The sequence below is a fragment of the Egretta garzetta genome, unplaced genomic scaffold (assembly GCF_000687185.1).
Source record: "Egretta garzetta isolate BGI_Z169 unplaced genomic scaffold, ASM68718v1 scaffold81, whole genome shotgun sequence".
NCBI classification, from domain to species: Eukaryota; Metazoa; Chordata; class Aves; order Pelecaniformes; family Ardeidae; genus Egretta; species Egretta garzetta.
Window position 1 is genome coordinate 2117032 of NW_009258671.1, and position 18623 is coordinate 2135654.

At 36.3% G+C, this 18623-nt stretch overlaps 1 protein-coding gene across 1 annotated transcript in view; it reads left to right on the forward strand.

Moving 5' to 3' along the window:
* The window catches only part of PLEKHA5 (pleckstrin homology domain containing A5), a 173488-nt gene that overhangs the window by 140715 nt on the left and 14150 nt on the right, over nucleotides 1-18623 (forward strand). The window contains exons 11-17 of the mRNA XM_009648731.2: nucleotides 10268-10330; nucleotides 11423-11503; nucleotides 11638-11787; nucleotides 13259-13360; nucleotides 14444-14555; nucleotides 14811-14857; nucleotides 16501-16618. Coding sequence (XP_009647026.1) covers nucleotides 10268-10330; nucleotides 11423-11503; nucleotides 11638-11787; nucleotides 13259-13360; nucleotides 14444-14555; nucleotides 14811-14857; nucleotides 16501-16618 — 673 coding nt within the window. The remainder of the gene's footprint in view (nucleotides 1-10267; nucleotides 10331-11422; nucleotides 11504-11637; nucleotides 11788-13258; nucleotides 13361-14443; nucleotides 14556-14810; nucleotides 14858-16500; nucleotides 16619-18623) is intronic.

Below are 18623 nucleotides of genomic sequence, written 5' to 3' on the forward strand. Positions count from 1 at the left end.
TGCCTACTGGTTAGGTGGCTTTCTTATCAAGACTCAGGAATATCCCATAGCCTTTTTTAAGTCATGCTTCCTTTTTGAACCGTTGTTGCCTTTTGAGGTGCTTAGAAATTCTTGTGTTATGCTTTATGATGGTTTTGTATTACGTTTTCAGAATTTTTGTTGTTGTTGTTGGAGTTCAGAGATAGAGGGGGAAAAAGTTTGAAGAGACTGACACAGATATATCCAACTGTATGATTTCTTTGATGTCTTATGGCCAAAAGAATGATTGTCAGTGTCAGACATCCTTTTTTTTTTTTTCAAGTGAGATTGTGAACCACTCTGCTGGCTCATGGTTCGTAGAGAGGTGGGAGAGAGACTCATTTGCTTTTTAAGTAGTTCTTTGGACATAGCTAGCAACCCTAGGCCATGATGATTTGTTTGCCAACATGGGACATGTTATGAGGGCATGTATAATCTCAAGCTCCTGCATTATCAAAGTTTAAGGGATCACTTATTGTGTATTTTTAAATCCAAGCCAGCAGTCTCCTTAATGTGTTTGTACCCAGTAATTACAACAACAGTAAAGAAAAGTTGGAACATAGTTTTTTTCAGATAAAAGCTAGACACACTTTTTTTTCTCCTTTGTAAATAAAGCCATGGCAGGAGGTCCCACTTGAATCTTGCTGTTACTACAGAGAATTCCAGCAAACCAGTCTTTTAGTGTGCTGCTTAATTTTATGTTGATAGTAAAACTTTGGCTAAAAAATACTTTTCTACTGAGCTCAAGCTATCTGTGTAGAACTCTCCATGCATATTGTCATACTGATCCTGGCATATCCAATGTTGGTTTGTCATGGTAGAAGCTCTACTAAATTTCATCTAGTCTTTTTTTTTCCCCCCTCTGTTTTTTGAAATGGCTATTTATGTGAATAGTTCAGGTGTTAAGTTGTCCATATACTTCTGATGGTATTTTCATTTTTAGTTTCTTTCAGTTTTCAAAGGGCACGTAAAAATAAACAGAACTTGAACAAGAAGTTGTCAAATCAAGGAGTGAAGGTCCCACAGCCAACATCCATACTGTCTTGGTGCTTTGCTTCTGTTTTGTTCTTTTCACCACCCTATTTCTGAGATGCTGAAGGTGGTTCTGGGAAATGGTAGTAAATTAAGGAAGGCTGGAATAGTACAACAGGGTTTGGATAGAGCTGACAGATATCCTGTATTATATCTGATATCTTGTATTTCAGCCTAAAATTCTATGTCCTGTATTAGCAACATATAGGATACTACTCTTAACTTGCATTTGTCAGGTTAAATGGAAAAGGTAGCGAGCTGACCCAGCCACCACTGTTGTTCTTTCTGCTGCTGCTGCTTTTTTGCCTTTCCCCCCTCCCCCAGAGGAAGAAGGGAAGCTCAAAGATAGGGGCTCTGTAGGGTGAAAAAAAGACTGTGCTGGAGGCAACGTGGCTGTAAAAAGAAAGCAGGAAGGAAAAGCGCTGTTCCGTTCTTCTTGGACAGCAGATTAAAAAGCAGAGGAAAAGTGGGGGAAAAGCTTGGTCAGGTTTTATTGCCACTGCTTTAACTTCAGGAAGCTTGAGAGGAAATGGATATAACTGCCAATCTGACCTCAGTCTTTTGTCACCCATAACATACGGTCTTATCTCATCAGTGAGGTCAGCTGCCCTGGTGGAGAGCCACTATTCCAGCTGATGGCTGGCCCCAGAACAGCACGTGCTGAAATGTCACCTGTGTTATCAAACACAGAAGAGAATCTGGGAAAAGGAACGAAGACAAAATGTGTCAATAGCTTGGCTTTACAGTTTAAAACACAAAATACCCACTCAGATGCTCGCTCATAAATAATGTAGTTGTTCATGTAGATCATATGTCAAGGAGGTGGTTTTTTTCATTGTTTCCCATTTGAAAATGCTTTTATATATTACATCAGTAAAGATAAAAGCAAAGATGAAGCATCACTTCCAGGGAGAAAGTATTATTTACTACAAGTAGGAAGTGATAAAGCCAAGACTGCTGGATTTTATTTGGTTTTACTACTGTGGTGCTGTGTTGCATCTTCAAGCAGTTCACGCTTCAGTTTGTTTATGAATATCTTAATTCCGATTTTTGTGACTTCTTTCATTGGAGAGACTGTGTAATACTATTAGTATTATACACAGGATCTAAAAAGTGCCCTTTACTGTACAAAATATTTTTTTTTCCAAAGTGAGAGAAAAACAAGGCTTATTTCTGTTATGAACAAGCAAATATTTTTCCTTGAGTTATTTATTCAGTGTGAATAGTGCCCAACTTGATTTTGGGAGTAGCCTTCAGTAGCCTGGTTGGTATTTTTTGGAAACATTATTTCCAAAAGGGGGAAAAAAGCGTGCTATATTTGACTGCTACAAAGGCTCTTTGGTTGGCATTACTTTTCCAATTATCTGGGTTTTGACCTTTGTTCCATAAGGGCTTAAGGAACTGGATCTTTTCTGGAAATAACTGACCTTTGCAAACAGTGTTAGATAAGCACGGTTAAGCACCAATGGTAGTAAAAATATTGGAAGAAGTCCCATAAATCAAAGTTGGAGCTGGCTGGAGGACAAAACATTACTTCAGAACATCTTTTGAGCAAATCCACTTTGCTTCTTTTCTAATCTGGGTGAAAACAATCTTTGAACAGCTACACAGAGATTAATTTCTGTCTGTTATCGGTCAGAAAGGAAAAATTTGAAATATTGTAAAAAACAATTAGCCAGAGAGCCTGGAGCTGTTGAAATCCTCCCAATAAAAATTCGTCCAAACCAGTATACTCCTAACAAACTATTTCAGGCTCAGAGCAATTTTTCCTTTACAAATATTTCATTTGGCTGTAGCTTGATTTCTTGGCTCTGGACCTTATCGTTGACCTTACTATTGAGATATCTTTTGGTATCACCCAGTGCACCCACTCTTTGGACAAACTTTTAATGTAAAGGGAGAACAACTTCTTGTGTCAGTTCTAGTTTTCTGTTTATGTATACTGTAGATGATAGAGCAAATGGGAGGGGTTGCTTGTTTGGGTTTTTTCCTGCCATGAACACTTGAACAAACCGACCATCATAAATTGCCTTCTTAAGATAAGGTACTCTTTATTGGGCGATTAATTTATCAGCTGATCAGACTTTACTATATATAAAAAACAACAACAACAACAAAAAGGTTCTCTAACAAGAAAAATGTTTCCCATAAGGAGAAAAAAAAATACCTCTCCAAAAATGCAAGTTAGGATTTTCCTTAAATAATTAGGTGCAAGAAATTCCAAAAGGCATCAGAACCTCAGGCTTTCTGTTGAATTTCAATCTGTGAAACAAAAGCTTGCCATGCAAGTTCATGGTGAGTGCAATATATACACATAAAGACAGAGTGAAAGATCATAAATATTCATACACACACTTCCTTCCTGTGTAACCATACTTGAAACCAGTATTGGTGAGGAGGTCCTAAAGTTTCCAACAAAACTAGGAGGAGGATTGTGCCTTAAGTGACTTTTCAGTTTCTTTTGGAGAGGAAAACTATCTGTTTTCATAACTTTTCCCTTACTGTTACAGAAGTCTCCTTTTTAAAACCAAAAATCCCATGCTATTGTCTGTGTTGCATACTTTTCTGAAATCCTAAATGTATGCAGTTTTTACTGTAATAATCAAAGTATGTGGTTTTGACACTTGCACACATATCAATAAATGCTAATCAGTGTAGAAAATGTCTGACCAGTACCAAAATAGTTTCACACCCATATGCGACAGTGGATAAATACAAATTACGAAGAAATTCCTAGATATATAGATCCGTGCAGTACATAAAGGCATTTTGCGATACATGAACATAAGTCCAAACCTCGCTTCAATATTCAGAGGCTGGGAATGCTTATATCTTTTTAATGTACATTGAGTTATTAAATCTATAATTTAAAAGGTTTTCTGATAAAGGTTTGAGTGTTCCTATTGTATAATCCGATAATACTTTTCATTTCAACATTGTGCAAAGCCGGGCTTATTTTAAGCATTTTTATTTTTTAAAAGGGAGAGTGTTGATCAACAAATATTACATTGGTTTTGAGCATTTATGTGGGTTTGCTACATTTGTTTGGTATTATTAAATTTTTCAGATGTTGATATTACTGAATGATGGAATATATAAAAAGCATGGGATAAAATGTAATCTACTGCATTATTAGAAAAAATTAAAGTAGAGGCTATATTTTACAGTGTCGTCTTTCAAATCTAGCCATGCTGTAAACTGATGTTTGCTGTATGCTCCTCCTGATTTGAAATAGATGAAAGAGAATGAACCTTTAATCACCTTGGTTCACACTATGATTGAGAACTCGGCGCTAAGACCGCAACTGTACCAGCAAGTAAGGTCTTGGATAGTGAATGAAATTGCTTTATCATCTGCGAAAATTTTCCTTAGTGACAGTTTTGGTTGTTCCTCAGATTTATTCATGACATTGGTGTTTCTCTTATTTGCTTTGGAAAACCACAAGTCATCCATGCTTTATAAAATGCTGCAATATCGTTAGCATGGCTTTTGCTGCGTTTTTGTTGTTAAGTATTAAATGTACCCTTTTGATAACTTTTTCCTGTCTAGATGATTTAATTAGTTGATGTTTTATGCAGGTGTCCAGTAAATTCATGAAACTTCCAATAAGCTTCCAACATTTGTCTTAGCATGATTCTCTGCAATTAGTGTTCAAAGGTGCTTCTTTCTTTTGACCACTACAAAAGCATGTGAGTGGTGTTTACCTGGTCTTTTCTGGCAATTTTGTTTTGTTCTAGGAAGTGGATTTACAAGTTTTTGTTTGCACCTACCAAGCCTTTAGCCACTGAAGCAAGGAAGGATCAAAATTACTTTGATCTGGGGACTGTAAATCCAAAAGGCAGTGTCTGTTCATAAAGTCACAGCAGACTTAACCGTGCACACTTACAGAGTATCTAGTGATGGTTGTAAATGGTAAAATGGAAGAAGAATCAGAAATGTGAATGGAAATATTGTCTGTGAGTTGAGACCTGCGTTAACTTATGAGCATGGCCAATACGTATCTGTTGGCACTGCAGTGTCTTAGGGGTACTGGGGCGTAACTGAATAGCTCCTGTCACATCCGGGAATGTTTAAAAAGTTTCTAGCCTCAGCTGCAACAAAGGTGTTGTTCTTACTTGAATGACTGTGGTTTTTTGCAGCAGATGAGGTGTGCAATTCTGGCTACCAGTCAGGAGGGAATACCTGAGCAGTTCCCTTACACTTGCATTTATGCCTTTGTGAGCTAAAATTACATATAAAGGTTGCATAGTTTGAAGAAAAGGAGACGTTCTGCCATGTAAAAAGGTCATTTATTAGTGATTAATGCTTTGCCACGTTTCTAAAAAATGCTGCAGCTTAATTTCATGTTTCATTTTTTAGAAGTCAACTTGACGTTGTAGATTTGCTTGTGATCAAGAAAAGTTGCAAGAAAACTATCAGCTTTCTAAAGAAAGGTTGGGCTGTGAGTGACTTTGATTTCAGGAGTATCCAATTTGTGCTCCTGTGTGCAAAATAGGAGCTTTAACATGGAACCTGAATGAACTATTTGGGAGAAGAATGGGCGAAGTAAGGTGCCTTCAAGCCCTGAATGAAATTGGTTCTTGTTGGTTTGTTGTTTGGGGTTCTTTTTTTTTTTTAAAGACTAGCTGTTATTATTTTGCTAAAGCAAATCAATTTTCTGTATTGGAGTGTGTAAGACAAATAAGTCAACATACATGTAATGAACAGGGGTGCTTCAGATGTGTCAGGGTAGACCAGCTCAGCTTCTGATATTAGTATAGCCACATTTGAGGCATCGCTGTGCCTGGGCTAGTTGGCCCACTTATGTAGGGAGACCAATACATTTCCGAGTGCTGTCCTGATTGAAGCTATGCTGTCAGCTAAGTTATCGCTACACAGCGCTGCCTCCACCTTGTAGACATACCTGCTGCTTCATCTTTGACACCGAATAAGCACCTTTTTTGACATTCTTATCAAAGAAACAGTGACTCGTACAGGTCATGAAGATTGAATAACCTTTTGTCACTAGAGATGTGGTCTCTTCAGGTCAGAGTGTTTGCGACATGTTGGCAGGCTTTGTGCAGAACCACCCATGTATTACATAAACTGGAGAATAGCAAGACCTTCTGCTTTCACAGATGAAGTTTCCTGTACGAAATACTGCATTAACTGACTTCCAGGAAAGGATAAAAATACATTCAAAAATTCACTGCCTAAATAGTCTTCTAAACTTCTATAATGCAAAACTAACCTGTTTAAAATTCTGGCAACTTACTTAAAGTTTAAAAAACATATAATTTTTTATTCAAATAAAATCAATTTGTTTTACCAGTCATCTTTCCCACCGCAGTTTTAAAGAAATGTAAACAATTGGGAGAAGCCTCTGTGTAAGCGACTGAAACCTGTTTTGTTGTCAAGATGATAAACTAGTTTCTGATGACTGTAACCATTCCCGCGGGTAGAGAAAAGGATCTTTCTTTGATTCAGATTATTCAGTTCAGTTTTATGACTGAGCTTATTTAGCGTTAAGCAAAGGAAAGCAAGAAAAGCATGTTTTTAATTAAAAATTAAGGCGTCTTGCTTCCTGTTTGTTTGTAATGATTAACGGTTCTTTAGTAAAATAGCTAAAATATATACTATTTCAAATGTGTTATTTAGAAGACATTTTTGTTTGTGATTTGTCACATCTTCACAGTTATTTAAATCACTTTGACTTACATCACTCTGCTCTACAGACTGTACTGTAAATTTCCAAGTATAAGCCAGGGTGATGATTCCATATGTACCAACTAGAAAAATGGAGGCTTTTACAGCTTGGACCCTTTTCTACCTTGGGGTTTTTTGTTTCTTTCTAATATTAAGTGATGAGTCTTAATCTTGTTTTCTAAAGCAGTATACGTTGATTTTAAAAAATAGAATTGTCCTCAGTTCCTCTTATGTGTGTGACTTCCCTAAAGGGGGAAAAACAAAAATCTGAGTGCATCAAGCTAACATCCAGGTCTTTGCTCGGATAGTTGTTCTTAATACATTAAAAAGATATAAAAATAGTCCTTGAATTTTTGCTCCTATAAGGATAGGGAGATCTTGTTTATGGCAGATTATTATTATTATTATTATTATTATTATTATTATTAATTATAGCAGCTGCATACATCTAAACTGTCATGCATGTTAGATTTTGAGATATGTAGATAGAAATATTTGTTCAGGTTTTATTATGACATGAGATGATTGTATTTGAGCTAAAAATCTTGTATTTCCAACTTGTATTTGAAATGTTATCTTACATTATACAAAATTAGAGGAGAATCTTGCTCACTGTGGGGTAAATGCCCATTTGCCCTGCTTTCTGATAGTAAGAAGTACTTCAAAAAAGAAAAAGAAAAAAAAAAAAAGGAAAAAGGGAGCCTCTTGGAAGTCTGACTTTAACCTCGTGCTCCCCACAAAATGTCCCAGATTGTCCTGTTTTAATTTCCTAAGTGGTGTTCGGTGTTCTCTCAGGGTGTGAAATTTCCCCCCATGTATTTATTGAGTCAAAATGGTTCGCAGAATCTAAAAATAGCTTATATGGTAATGAAATAATACTGTCACTTAATTATTTTTTTTTTTTTAATATTGACTGCTTAAATAGGTTTACCCCCTCCTGTCCCAAGAGAGAGATTTGCCTAATCTGCATTTGTTTGGGAGGAAATTTCTCTCTAAGGACATCGCATATTGTGTCCGTTGTGGTGGATTTATCCACTTCTGTGATTCATCTGCTACTGGTGTTTGACAGAGATGGGGACTGTACATTGGGACTGTAAAGTAGATGACAAGTTATTTCTAACATCAGGTGGAGGTTCAATTAAGGCCACTTTACCTTTTCACATGCAAGATACGTGTTCAGCCAAACTCTGTGTGTGCAGTTTGCCTTTCAAAAATGCTAAGTTCTGTTTGTAGGTATTCAGGGCGCTGCTCCTTAACGTTTGGGAGCTGTGCAGTGTATTTCACCGTGTTAGGAGGAATGGACTTTTTTTGTATGTGAGTAGGCAAACAGTCGAGGAAAAGTGTAGAAGTCAGCAGCAAGGCCTGTCTGTGGTTCAGTAGGTGGCACTCTTTCTCTGAAATTGCTGGTAAAGTTTTTGTAGGAACGGTTTGGTGAGAGAGGCGTTTGGTGAACGTGACATAAAATACATTTTGATAACTTGATGGTCGGAGCTCTTATAATGCATTTTCCAGGGTTATGAGGTTGTTAACCTTGCTTGTAATGTGTAATTGCATTTTGTCTACTGCAGTTCCTCTCGTAATTCCAATAGGATGCAATAGCATTCTGCGCTTTTTGCCTTAAGCCGATTTATTGATGCACTGTGGGAAGAAGGAGGTGCTGTTTTGCCAGAGATGGATTAAGTGTTTCATACAATTTTTAGAGTTTTTGCATTAAATGTAAAATGTTGCAGTAGAAATGTTGAAATGAAGTGGATATCTAGCAGTGCCTATTGTGGGAAACCAGTACTGCTGACAAAAGCAAGAAGTTTTTAAAAGTGTGATAGAATTTTAATAAGAAGAATTAGCACATGTATAGTGTTTTTTGAAAATGTGGTTTTGGTTTCTGAATACTTAAAATATATTCCTTTTAGGAGGTAGGCAAGGATAAGGATGCTGAATTGGGAAGCTGTTTTAAACTTGGCTATAATTAAGGTTGTAATGCCAAAAAAAAAGGAGTGTGTCTCTTATAAAAAAATTACATTAGATTTTTCCAGGCAAGCCATATAAAATGCTGTGCAGTGTCTTGGGAAGATGTATTTACTTAATAGGGAATAATCTTTCTCTTGTAAAATCTTTCTGTGGTGAAATATAACTAGGTTTTCTCTGTAAGTTAAAGACATTTGGCCATGTTTATGAGTTTTTTTTAAATATTTCCATTCCTCACTTTTCTCTCATTGTGATAAAATCAGCAGTTAAAAACCACAACTCTACAACAGTAGGACTTTAAATAGATATCTTAATTTTTGTGACATTCATGAGGTGCAAAAGTGCTGTGGCTTTTTTCATATTCCAACACTCATTTTCATAAAATGCCCATTTCAAAGAAAGTTGCTGTGTGGTTTTAATACACACTTTTAAATTGTCACCAGGTGCATTTGCATGAGGTATGTGGACATAATGTCTTGAAATGAAACACTTAAGTGTGTTGAAGATTTATTGTATGTTTGGAATGCTTGTCTGATTAACCCTTCCCTAGTCCTTTTATTTATAACTGTCCTTTAACATGGACTTGTGTTTTTATAGTCTTTCTTGCACTATTAAGTCACGATGACCTAATTATGACAGATACTTGAAAGGAAAGCATCTATGTTGGGACTCAATGCACATGTGTTTTTAATTAAATAAGAGTAGGAAGGTTGCTAGGGTTATGCCAATTCTTGCTGTATAGGACATTAAGTAGTTACTGTACGTGACAGCCCATTCTGAAATGGGGAGCTACCTTTCTTCATACAGAATGTTTTTAAATCTTGTTACTGGTCAGTTCAGAGACTGAAAGAGTTAAGAACTTAATGTAAGGAGCTGTATGAAAGTAGTTTTGAGGATACCTTACATGCTGGCCCGCATGAGGAGACAGGTTTGCCGAGGTCCAAAGACAAAATAGAAGGGCTTGCATTTACGACATTTCTGGTAATACTCTCTTGGAGGGGAGGGAATCCATATGAAAAAGTAGGCAGAAAGGTGTTTGGCGGCACTTATTGGGCATATGTCTGTAATGAGCTATTTTACACGTATTTGGTATACTTAGGCCATTCTGTTCTGATTTCGGATATGTACCAGCATATCCTCCTTATGAGTACACTTGACTTTAGTGGGCCTAGAATGAATGGTTAATTCCAAGTAGAATGAGTCCCTTTATTTAGAATGCACATAAGAAAATGTACATGATGATGCATAACTGTGTCTAGGAGTACTCTGGCAGTTTCATCTTCCTACATAATCCATGTTTGATTGAGTTAATTGTACATTTTAAAAATCCAGTTTGCATTAGAAACATGGCCTGTTCAACTAATGCAACTTGCTACTGACAGTCTGCTTGACATTCCATTTACTTATCTTCATTAACATATATTGGCAAAAAATATATTGTTCAATGTGGTATATTTGACTTTCAAGCAAAAGCTGATTTCTGTATTAAAACTCTTCAGCTGAAGAGTAGTTTCATTTTCATAGTCCCAATTAAGTTGTTTTATGGCAATATTATTCTTCCTTATAGTTAACACAAGAAGAATGTAGGGGTACACTATACAAATATAGAACTGAAGAGCTGGATATCGATGTAAGTCCTTTGTATTTCTTCTTCCTTGGAAATGTTGGTATTTGTCTCTTTATTTTGATAATAATTTCCCCTTTGACTTCTGGGTTTGAAACGCAGTCCATGTAGGTGATTACCAAAGAAACTGCTTTGTGAAATTGAGGGGTATAAGATTCTTTTTGTAATAAACTTCTAACTTGAAGGAAGTATTACACGTTAGGCTGAAATTTCAAGTGAAATCTGTTCAAAGGTGAATTGCTTCTAGAAGAGAATTAATTACTTTAGAAGGGAAACACTCTGTAGTTCTAGTTGAGTTATAAGCATGAGAGATGTAGTTTCTCAGGAAATATGACCAATATTCTAAAACTGAAATTTGGCATAGGTAGTTACCATTCAGTGGCTAGTTACTAAAGAAAAGGGGCTTGGTGTTTAAAGTAAGTTTTAAAATTGGTGCTGAAAAATACACACATACTGTATATGTCCTGCACAGTGCAACTGTGAGTAGAGATACTGATTTAGGGGGTGTTATTTTAAGAGTAAAAAAGAAACCAGGCTTCCAGTGTTATCTTAAAATTAAAAAGAGGAGCACTAAATTACCCAAAAACCAGAAAAGTAAACTGGCTCAGAGTGGTTAGAGTGTGCTGAACAGTTATTTGCTCCAACTGGAGCTGGAGTGGAACAGTTTTAGTCATAGCCAAGCCTCGATTGGAGGTAAAACAGAGCAGAACATGGATAGTAACTATTAAAAACCTGAAATAAACCATGGGAGAGACTGTGAATGTATGTGATAATCTTTATAATACTGAGGAATATGTAAATTAAAATGGTATTTAATACCTATTATTAAGTTGTAAAGATTTAGCTGTAGAAACATAAATTACATGTTTTGAGCCATGCTGTTTCAAGTTATAATAACACTTATTTTGTGGTATCTTAAGAGGGTTTCTTAAGGTTAATTTGAAAGTACAACACTGATGCCTTCAGATCTCTAGAATTCATATTTTGCGGTAATAAAATTTTATATAGATTCCTGTAATTATTTGATCAAGTTATATTTTGATTGCTGAAGATGTTAAAAATGAAATCCTAATTACTATCATTTTCTGTTATCACTAGGCTAAGCTTAGCCGTTTATGTGAACAAGATAAAGCTGTACAAGCACTGGAAGAGAAGCTTCAACAGCTACACAAGGAGAAAGTAGGACAATTGTATTTATTACTTAAAGTGGATGTTATTTTACATGCTTATTATCAGAACATTGGTAACAGAAATAAAATGAAAATCAGCCCAATGATGCAGAACATTAAAAATAATTCTTTTTATTATAATAGTACACGCTTGAGCAAGCTTTGCTATCAGCAAGTCAGGAGATAGAAATGAATGCAGATAATCCCGCAGCCATTCAAAATGTAGTCTTACAGAGAGATGACTTGCAGAACGGACTCCTTAGCACTTGTCGAGAAGTATCGCGAGCTACGGCGGTAAGTAATACATTCTTGCCAGTAAAAATCAGTGAAGTGTTAAACGCTTACCTTCATGTTCATATTCTTAACTGGGTTGTCTCTGGTTACTTTTCATTACGTTCCAGCAAAACTCAATTGTCTTTTGCTTGCTTGTGTTTTTGTTAAAGGCAGCTGGAAGGTGATCTTTTCACTATATTCATCGAGTTGTCTGTCTTTCCTTTTTTGGGGGGCGGGGGGAGGCAGGAATGAGTGCATATTGAATTTAATTGGTGTAGTAATTTTCATCTTTATAATATGAAAATTTGATTAGAGAAGTAGTAAATAATGCAAATAAGCTATTTTGTGTGATGGCATAGTAGTAGCAAGCACAAATTTTATCAGATATTCGATCAAATACGTGACTTATCTTAAGCAAAAGCAACTGCAGGATGAAAAGAAGAAAATACTATACTATCATGGTCTCTCTTAATAGTGGGCCATTATATTTAAAAGATCTTTCAAGTTATGCTTTCAAAAACCTTAAAAAAACAGCAAAAACCAAAAAAAAAAACCCAAACCAAAAACAAACAAAAAAACCAAACACACAAAAAAACCCCAAAGGAAGGGAATTACGGTTTACTCTCTTTTTCCACTTCATGATGGCTTCTACACTGAAATGACAAGGTAGAGAATCATTTTTGCCTCCTTACACATATATCCACAAAGGTATTTCAGTGTCAAATTCCAGTGGTTTGCTGTGGTGAAATTGATACGAGGTAGGCCCTGAAATACTGGTTTTAGTCTGAACGTTAGACTATGTTTTAAAAGGAATTGGTTGGACAAGCAAAAGGGAATCAGGGGAAAGGAAATCCTCAAGATATACTCTCCCCCATTAACTTTTTAATTTATGCTAAATTGAGTCAATTGCTTGATGTAGGCTTAAAAAGTGAGATGATAGAGCTGACCTCAAGGAAGATTTTCTTTTTGCGCCTTCTTCCTTCTGGCGTTTGTACTTTCACATATGTAAAATAATGGTGTATTAGGAGGCCTGGGGCATTTCCTGGTATACTTACAGGCCAGGTTGGGTGACTTACATTTGTCTCGCATAATAGGCTGCATATACACACACATGCTGTGCACTCATACATGTGTATTCTATGTGATAAAAGAGACAAATTTGCATCCATTTTTGTGGGTTTTCTGCCTCAGTGGAAGGAGAGCTTAAGACCCACATGCCTGCTGACTATAAGGACATACTCGGAAGATTTTGCCCTTGCCTATCTTTTTTGTTTGTGAAAAGACAAAATGCTGTTTGTTTGAATTCCATACAGTATCATTAGGAAACCAAAAATCTGTTTAAACATTGCATTCTCTAAAATGCGTATTTATTGCTGACATCTATTTATGCATTATTTCCTAAGGTTTCATGCCTTTGAATAAAGAAAAATAAATATACCTTTTTTTAACTTGAATGTGCATCTGTAAATCTTTACTTTTGTTAAATACTTAGGAATTGGAAAGAGCTTGGAGAGAATATGATAAATTGGAGTATGATGTAACCATAACAAGGAACCATATGCAAGAGCAACTTGATCGGCTTGGAGAAATTCAGGTGTGGCATAGGTCTTAAAGTACATTTATGTCACTTTCTTTTTCTATGATTTTGTTTGAAAATTACACAAATGAAAATAGGGGGATGTGTGGTGCATTAACTTACAAGGTATAAAAAGAAATTAAAATTTTGTTAGCTCTGAGGAGATCTTCAGCTTTTCCTATTTTTTTGAAGCTATAATGCTAGTTTTCCTGTGTCAGAAAGGCTCCTCTTTCTGCTTCAGTGCTGGTGTCCAAAGTGGGGTAGTTTTCTCAGACCTTAATTGCCATGACAATCATAGTAAATCTTCACACAAACCCTTCCATTTAACTGAATATTTTAAAATGTAATTGAATCATTCTGTCAAAATAAATTATAACAAAAAAATATTCTAAGCATTGCTTCAGGTCTTACATATGAAGAGTTCAGACTCACTGTGCTGTGGAGGATTGGACAGTTCGTATAAGTTCTGAATTTCTAAGGAGATCCTTCTGTAAGAGACAGACAGACACACGCACACACAGAGATGTGCATACATTAGCTGGAATAGGCAGATGGGTGTGGTCCATGCTGGGAGGCATTAAAGGCTGTTTGCTCCAGGGATTGATTTTCTATGCAGCTATGAAAGGGAGATTACAAGGAAGCCCAAGAGCTGAGAAATTTGTGTTACGTAGTCCAAAGCATGCATGGCCATGAATGCAAATAGGCCCACAGTTTATATGCTGGCATGCAAACAACATGTTCATCTCCACCTATTTGAGGGTTGGAACTGATGATTCCTTTTCTTCCGTTATGTGTAGGTCTCCTGTGCAAAGTTTGGAGGCAGTAGATACAGTTCTATTCTGAAGTGGAGATTGAACTAGCAAATTGCTGTCAAATTAGCTGACACATTGTGAAATTACTTAACCTTATACTTTCTGTTTCTGACAATGTTTGGATGTTGCATTTTTAAGGGAAAGGAGAGTGTCTCATCACTGCATTTTATTTTCCTTCATTGGGAAAGGACATGCAGTGTAGTCTAAAGAAGAAAAAGGTTTTCTGGGTTTTTTCTGCCTGCAATGTATTCTAGTTTATCGCCCATATATGCTGTTTATTTACTGGCAGACTGAGTCAGCAGGGATACAGCGTGCTCAGATTCAGAAGGAACTGTGGAGAATTCAAGATGTCATGGAGGGTTTAAGTAAACATAAACAGCAAAGAAGCTCTTCAGAGGCAGGTAAACTGATTGTTTTTACCTTGTAGGAGGTGAGACTGGATCATATAAGTTTTTAAAGGATAAGCGCCATAGTTGCTTTTGTATTTTTGAAAAAATGGTACAGTTGCTGAGAAAAGAAGAAAGCAATCATCTATTTTAAGTTGATGCTTTGTGTATTTGTTTGATAGCAACAGGCTATAGTAGATATTTTAAAAGCTATTTATTTAAAACAATTTTTCTCTTTCTTTCTATGCCCTTCCTCCTCCCGCCAAACAGGCATCATGGGATCAAGGACATTTTCAGCTATTAAATATAAAAATGAGGTATGGTTTTACCATATTTACCGTTTTAGCATCACAGAATTTCTAATATGCATACAATAAAAATGAGCATTTTTGTAATTGTTTTAAGGATGTCTGAAGTATGCATTCAGTATGTTTCTGTGAAAATATTGCATTACGAATTAGTTTCAAAGAGCAATATCTCCACTAGTAATTCTAACACTATCATTTGTTTTGTGTCTTTATATTCTCACTGGTATGTTTCTCTTTTCCATTTCTCACCTTTTCCTCTCCCTAGGCTCTTACCCTAGAAATATAAACCCTGATTTATGGATTTGTTTTCTACCCACCACGCTTTTCATGGGAAGAAATACATTGCTTTATGTGTCTATTTGCATATCGAGCCTGGTTCTCAGATGGCCAGAGCGCCCACAAGAACAGCTGAAACTGTGGGAGCTCCCAAATGTGCAATTCCTCTGAAAATCTGGCTAGAAGTTACAGTTTTAAAGGGACACTGTCATGGTTGTCTAAAGTTTATGCAATATAAAACTGGCTTACAGAACTTTCTAAAAGTCTAATTTATATACAAATCTTTAAAAAGATAGTTGAATTTAATTTTAAAAGGATGATTCAGAGAGTTCATACATGTCCAACAGGAAGTGCAGGTATTAGAATTGAAATCTTGATAAGCTGAATAATGAAAAGTATCTCAGTCTAGGTGGTAGTAATAAAATAAAAAGCAAGCAAAAGAACAAATAAAACCCCAAAGGAAATAAACCTGTCTTGGCCCTTTTTTTTTTCCCCCTGAATGACATTGTCCCTTTAATTCCAAATTCTGTAGCTGGTGTAGCTATGGTAATATATTTTTCTTTTTAAGTTATAAATAATTGTAACAGGTGTGCACATCTAAATAAGGTGACTATTCTACAATCTTTAGGAAGAGGAAGTAGTCCCACCTCGTCCTCCACTCCCTCGGTCCTATGACTTTACAGAGCATCCTCCCATAATCCCCCCTCTGCCCAGTGATAGCAGCTCCTTGCTCTGTTATAGCAGGGGCCCAGTACATCTGCCAGAAGAAAAGAAGATTCACCACGTTCAAGGATACCAGAGAAATGGATCTTACTGTGTAAGTGGCTTAAACTGCCACACTGCTCTTGAAGCATCCCCCTTCCTTTGCACAGTCACAATTTTTATTTTGTCATCTGGCTACTTTTGTGTTATGTTTTCACTTTTGGCTACTTAGTTTTATTTATAGCTCCATCATTTGCTCTTCACGTTTTCCTGTCATATATTCTGTGCATATATAAAATGTCTTAAGACTTAAATGCCTGTACCTGAGTAAATTTTAGAAAATTAAATTCTTCTACTCACAAGTTCTTAAAAAACTCTAGGCTCAGAATCAGTTTTTGCTGAAGTCTTACACAAATTTTTTCCTGAAGATTTTTTTTAAAGAAAAAAAAATGTCCACATTTTTATGGCATGTTTTTTTCTGTAATTTCTGAAAGTCTGCAAATGTTGTTACTGTAATTAACTACAAAGAAATACTGCTGCAATAGCACTTGAACAATGAAACATTGTCTCAAAGTGAGAGCAGAGTCATCACAAAACAACTGTTTTGAGTCTTAAGACATAAATGCTTGTACAAAAATGCCTGTTTATTTACCTCATAACTTGTTGTTCCTCAGGGTCCTGATTATAGGCTTTATAAGAGTGAACCGGAGTTAACTACAGTAGCAGAAGTGGATGAGTCTAACGGTGAAGAAAAAACAGAACAAATTTCAGAATCAGAATCTACAGCTAAAGGTTTGTCCCCGGGCGTGGTGTTTACAACCTTTAAGCCTTTTTCCACACGGAATACAAAGCTTTAACTGTGTTACCGAAGCTATATCATCCTTCATATTTTTGTAGCCTGTCCATTTCTTAATGTGATGAAACAGCTTCCACGATAAAATAATGATTTAATTATATGACGAGAAAGATTTCAGTCAATTACACCACAGAAAAATCAAACATTACACTCACCAACAACCCTGAAATCCGTATTGACACCATGTCTAATCACATCACTCACATTCCCCACACACCATTCCCTTGAACAATTACCCATTTTATGTTCTTGCCCTTGAACAATTATTCAGTTTTTGAATCAAGCTCCCGATGTTATGTCACTGGAACGTCCAAAAAGGCAGCACCACAGAATTTTCAGGCTCTCATAAGGCAGGGAAACAATGTCTTTTTCTTTTTTTAATCTTGTAATTGTTGAATTGCCTTCTGTCCTCTGATATAATAGGAATAATGATCATGACCTTAGAGTGTACAGACAATAAAGGTCTTTGCAATTGCTAAATGCTTTAGATTCTTCTCTTCATCTAGCTTCCATAAAAGCTACTAATTGCTTGGTAGAGTCTTTTACCAGGAAGTGCTTCTCAATTCTGTTTGTTAAAACACACAGAATAGTTTGTTAAAGGTGACTTCAGGAAAAGCAGTTTGAGCACCTCCCAAAAAAGCATATTAAGAGCTTTTATAAAAAGTAACTAAAACTACCCTTTTTTTTTTTTTACCATAACGGTTGATGTTTCCAGTGCCAGCAAGGTCGCTGCCTTCTGTTAGGGTAGTTTGACTAAGCATGTACATAGTAGGCTGGTGCAACAGTACCAGAATTTGATCGAGAACTATGGTCATATAAGGATATTATTTTCATCAAAACAGTAATGGAGGTTTTTAAAACGAAGGTTAACGTACAGTTTGGGTGTAAACAATGTGAATGGGCCTCTGATGTAGGACATAATTAAGCTCGCGCTTACCAGACAATTGGTCAATTCAGATTCACTATGGTATTTGCTGAGGTATAATGTTCACTTAAGATAGATACTAAATCTCTTTAACTTGGTGGTGAAAAGTGCAGAGTTTAGCTTGAGATTTGCTAATCATCAGACACCTAAATTGAGGAAGTTGCCTTTCTGACAACATACCTAGATTTTATTGACCTGTGGCCTTCCAGATTGTTTATAGTAATTTATGACAAGAGGGAAAGCAATTGTCAAGACAAGAAAGTCTGTGCTGATTATATAAAGCAAACCAATACTTTTTGAGCACTCCAATCTGCTTTCTAGCTTCTTCTGTAAAAACAGAAGTAATTTTACTATGTCCACTTGTAGAAAAACAGTCCTCAGTAAGGGAAAACAATAATACAAATTATTCTAGTATAAATAATATTTGGGGTTGGGGGAGAGAATAGCTGCAGTGGTAGCAAGTAGCAAGAGGCTTTTTATCTTCTTAAACAACAGCGTGAAGTGGGTTTATCATAGCTGTGTTTTATCATCTGGTCCACACTTCTGAGTATGTGAGTTTTCTAATGGATATTTCTTGTCCTATGTATTCACTTATAATAACAATCCCCATGCAGTATATAACCATTCCTGGTTTGTTTGATTTTTTTATAGTGTATATGCCATTACAACTATATGCTGTTTCAACAAACTTTTTTTATGCCATTCTGTCTTAACAGTTTATAAGCTGAAAAAGAAACAAACTCAAAGGCAGCTCATCTTTCCAATTTTTCTTTCTTGCTGTGTTGTGGTTTAACCCCAGCCAGCAACTAAGCCCCACGCAGCCGCTCACTCACTCCTACCTGGTGGGATGGGGGAGAGAATCGGAACGGTAAAAGTGAGAAAACTCCTGGGTTGAGATAAAGACAGTTTAATAGGGAAAGCAAAAGCTGCGCACGCAAGCAAAGCAAAGCAAGGAATTCATTCGTTGTTTCCCGTGAGCAGGCAGGGGCCCAGCCAGGCCCAGGAAAGCCGGCGAT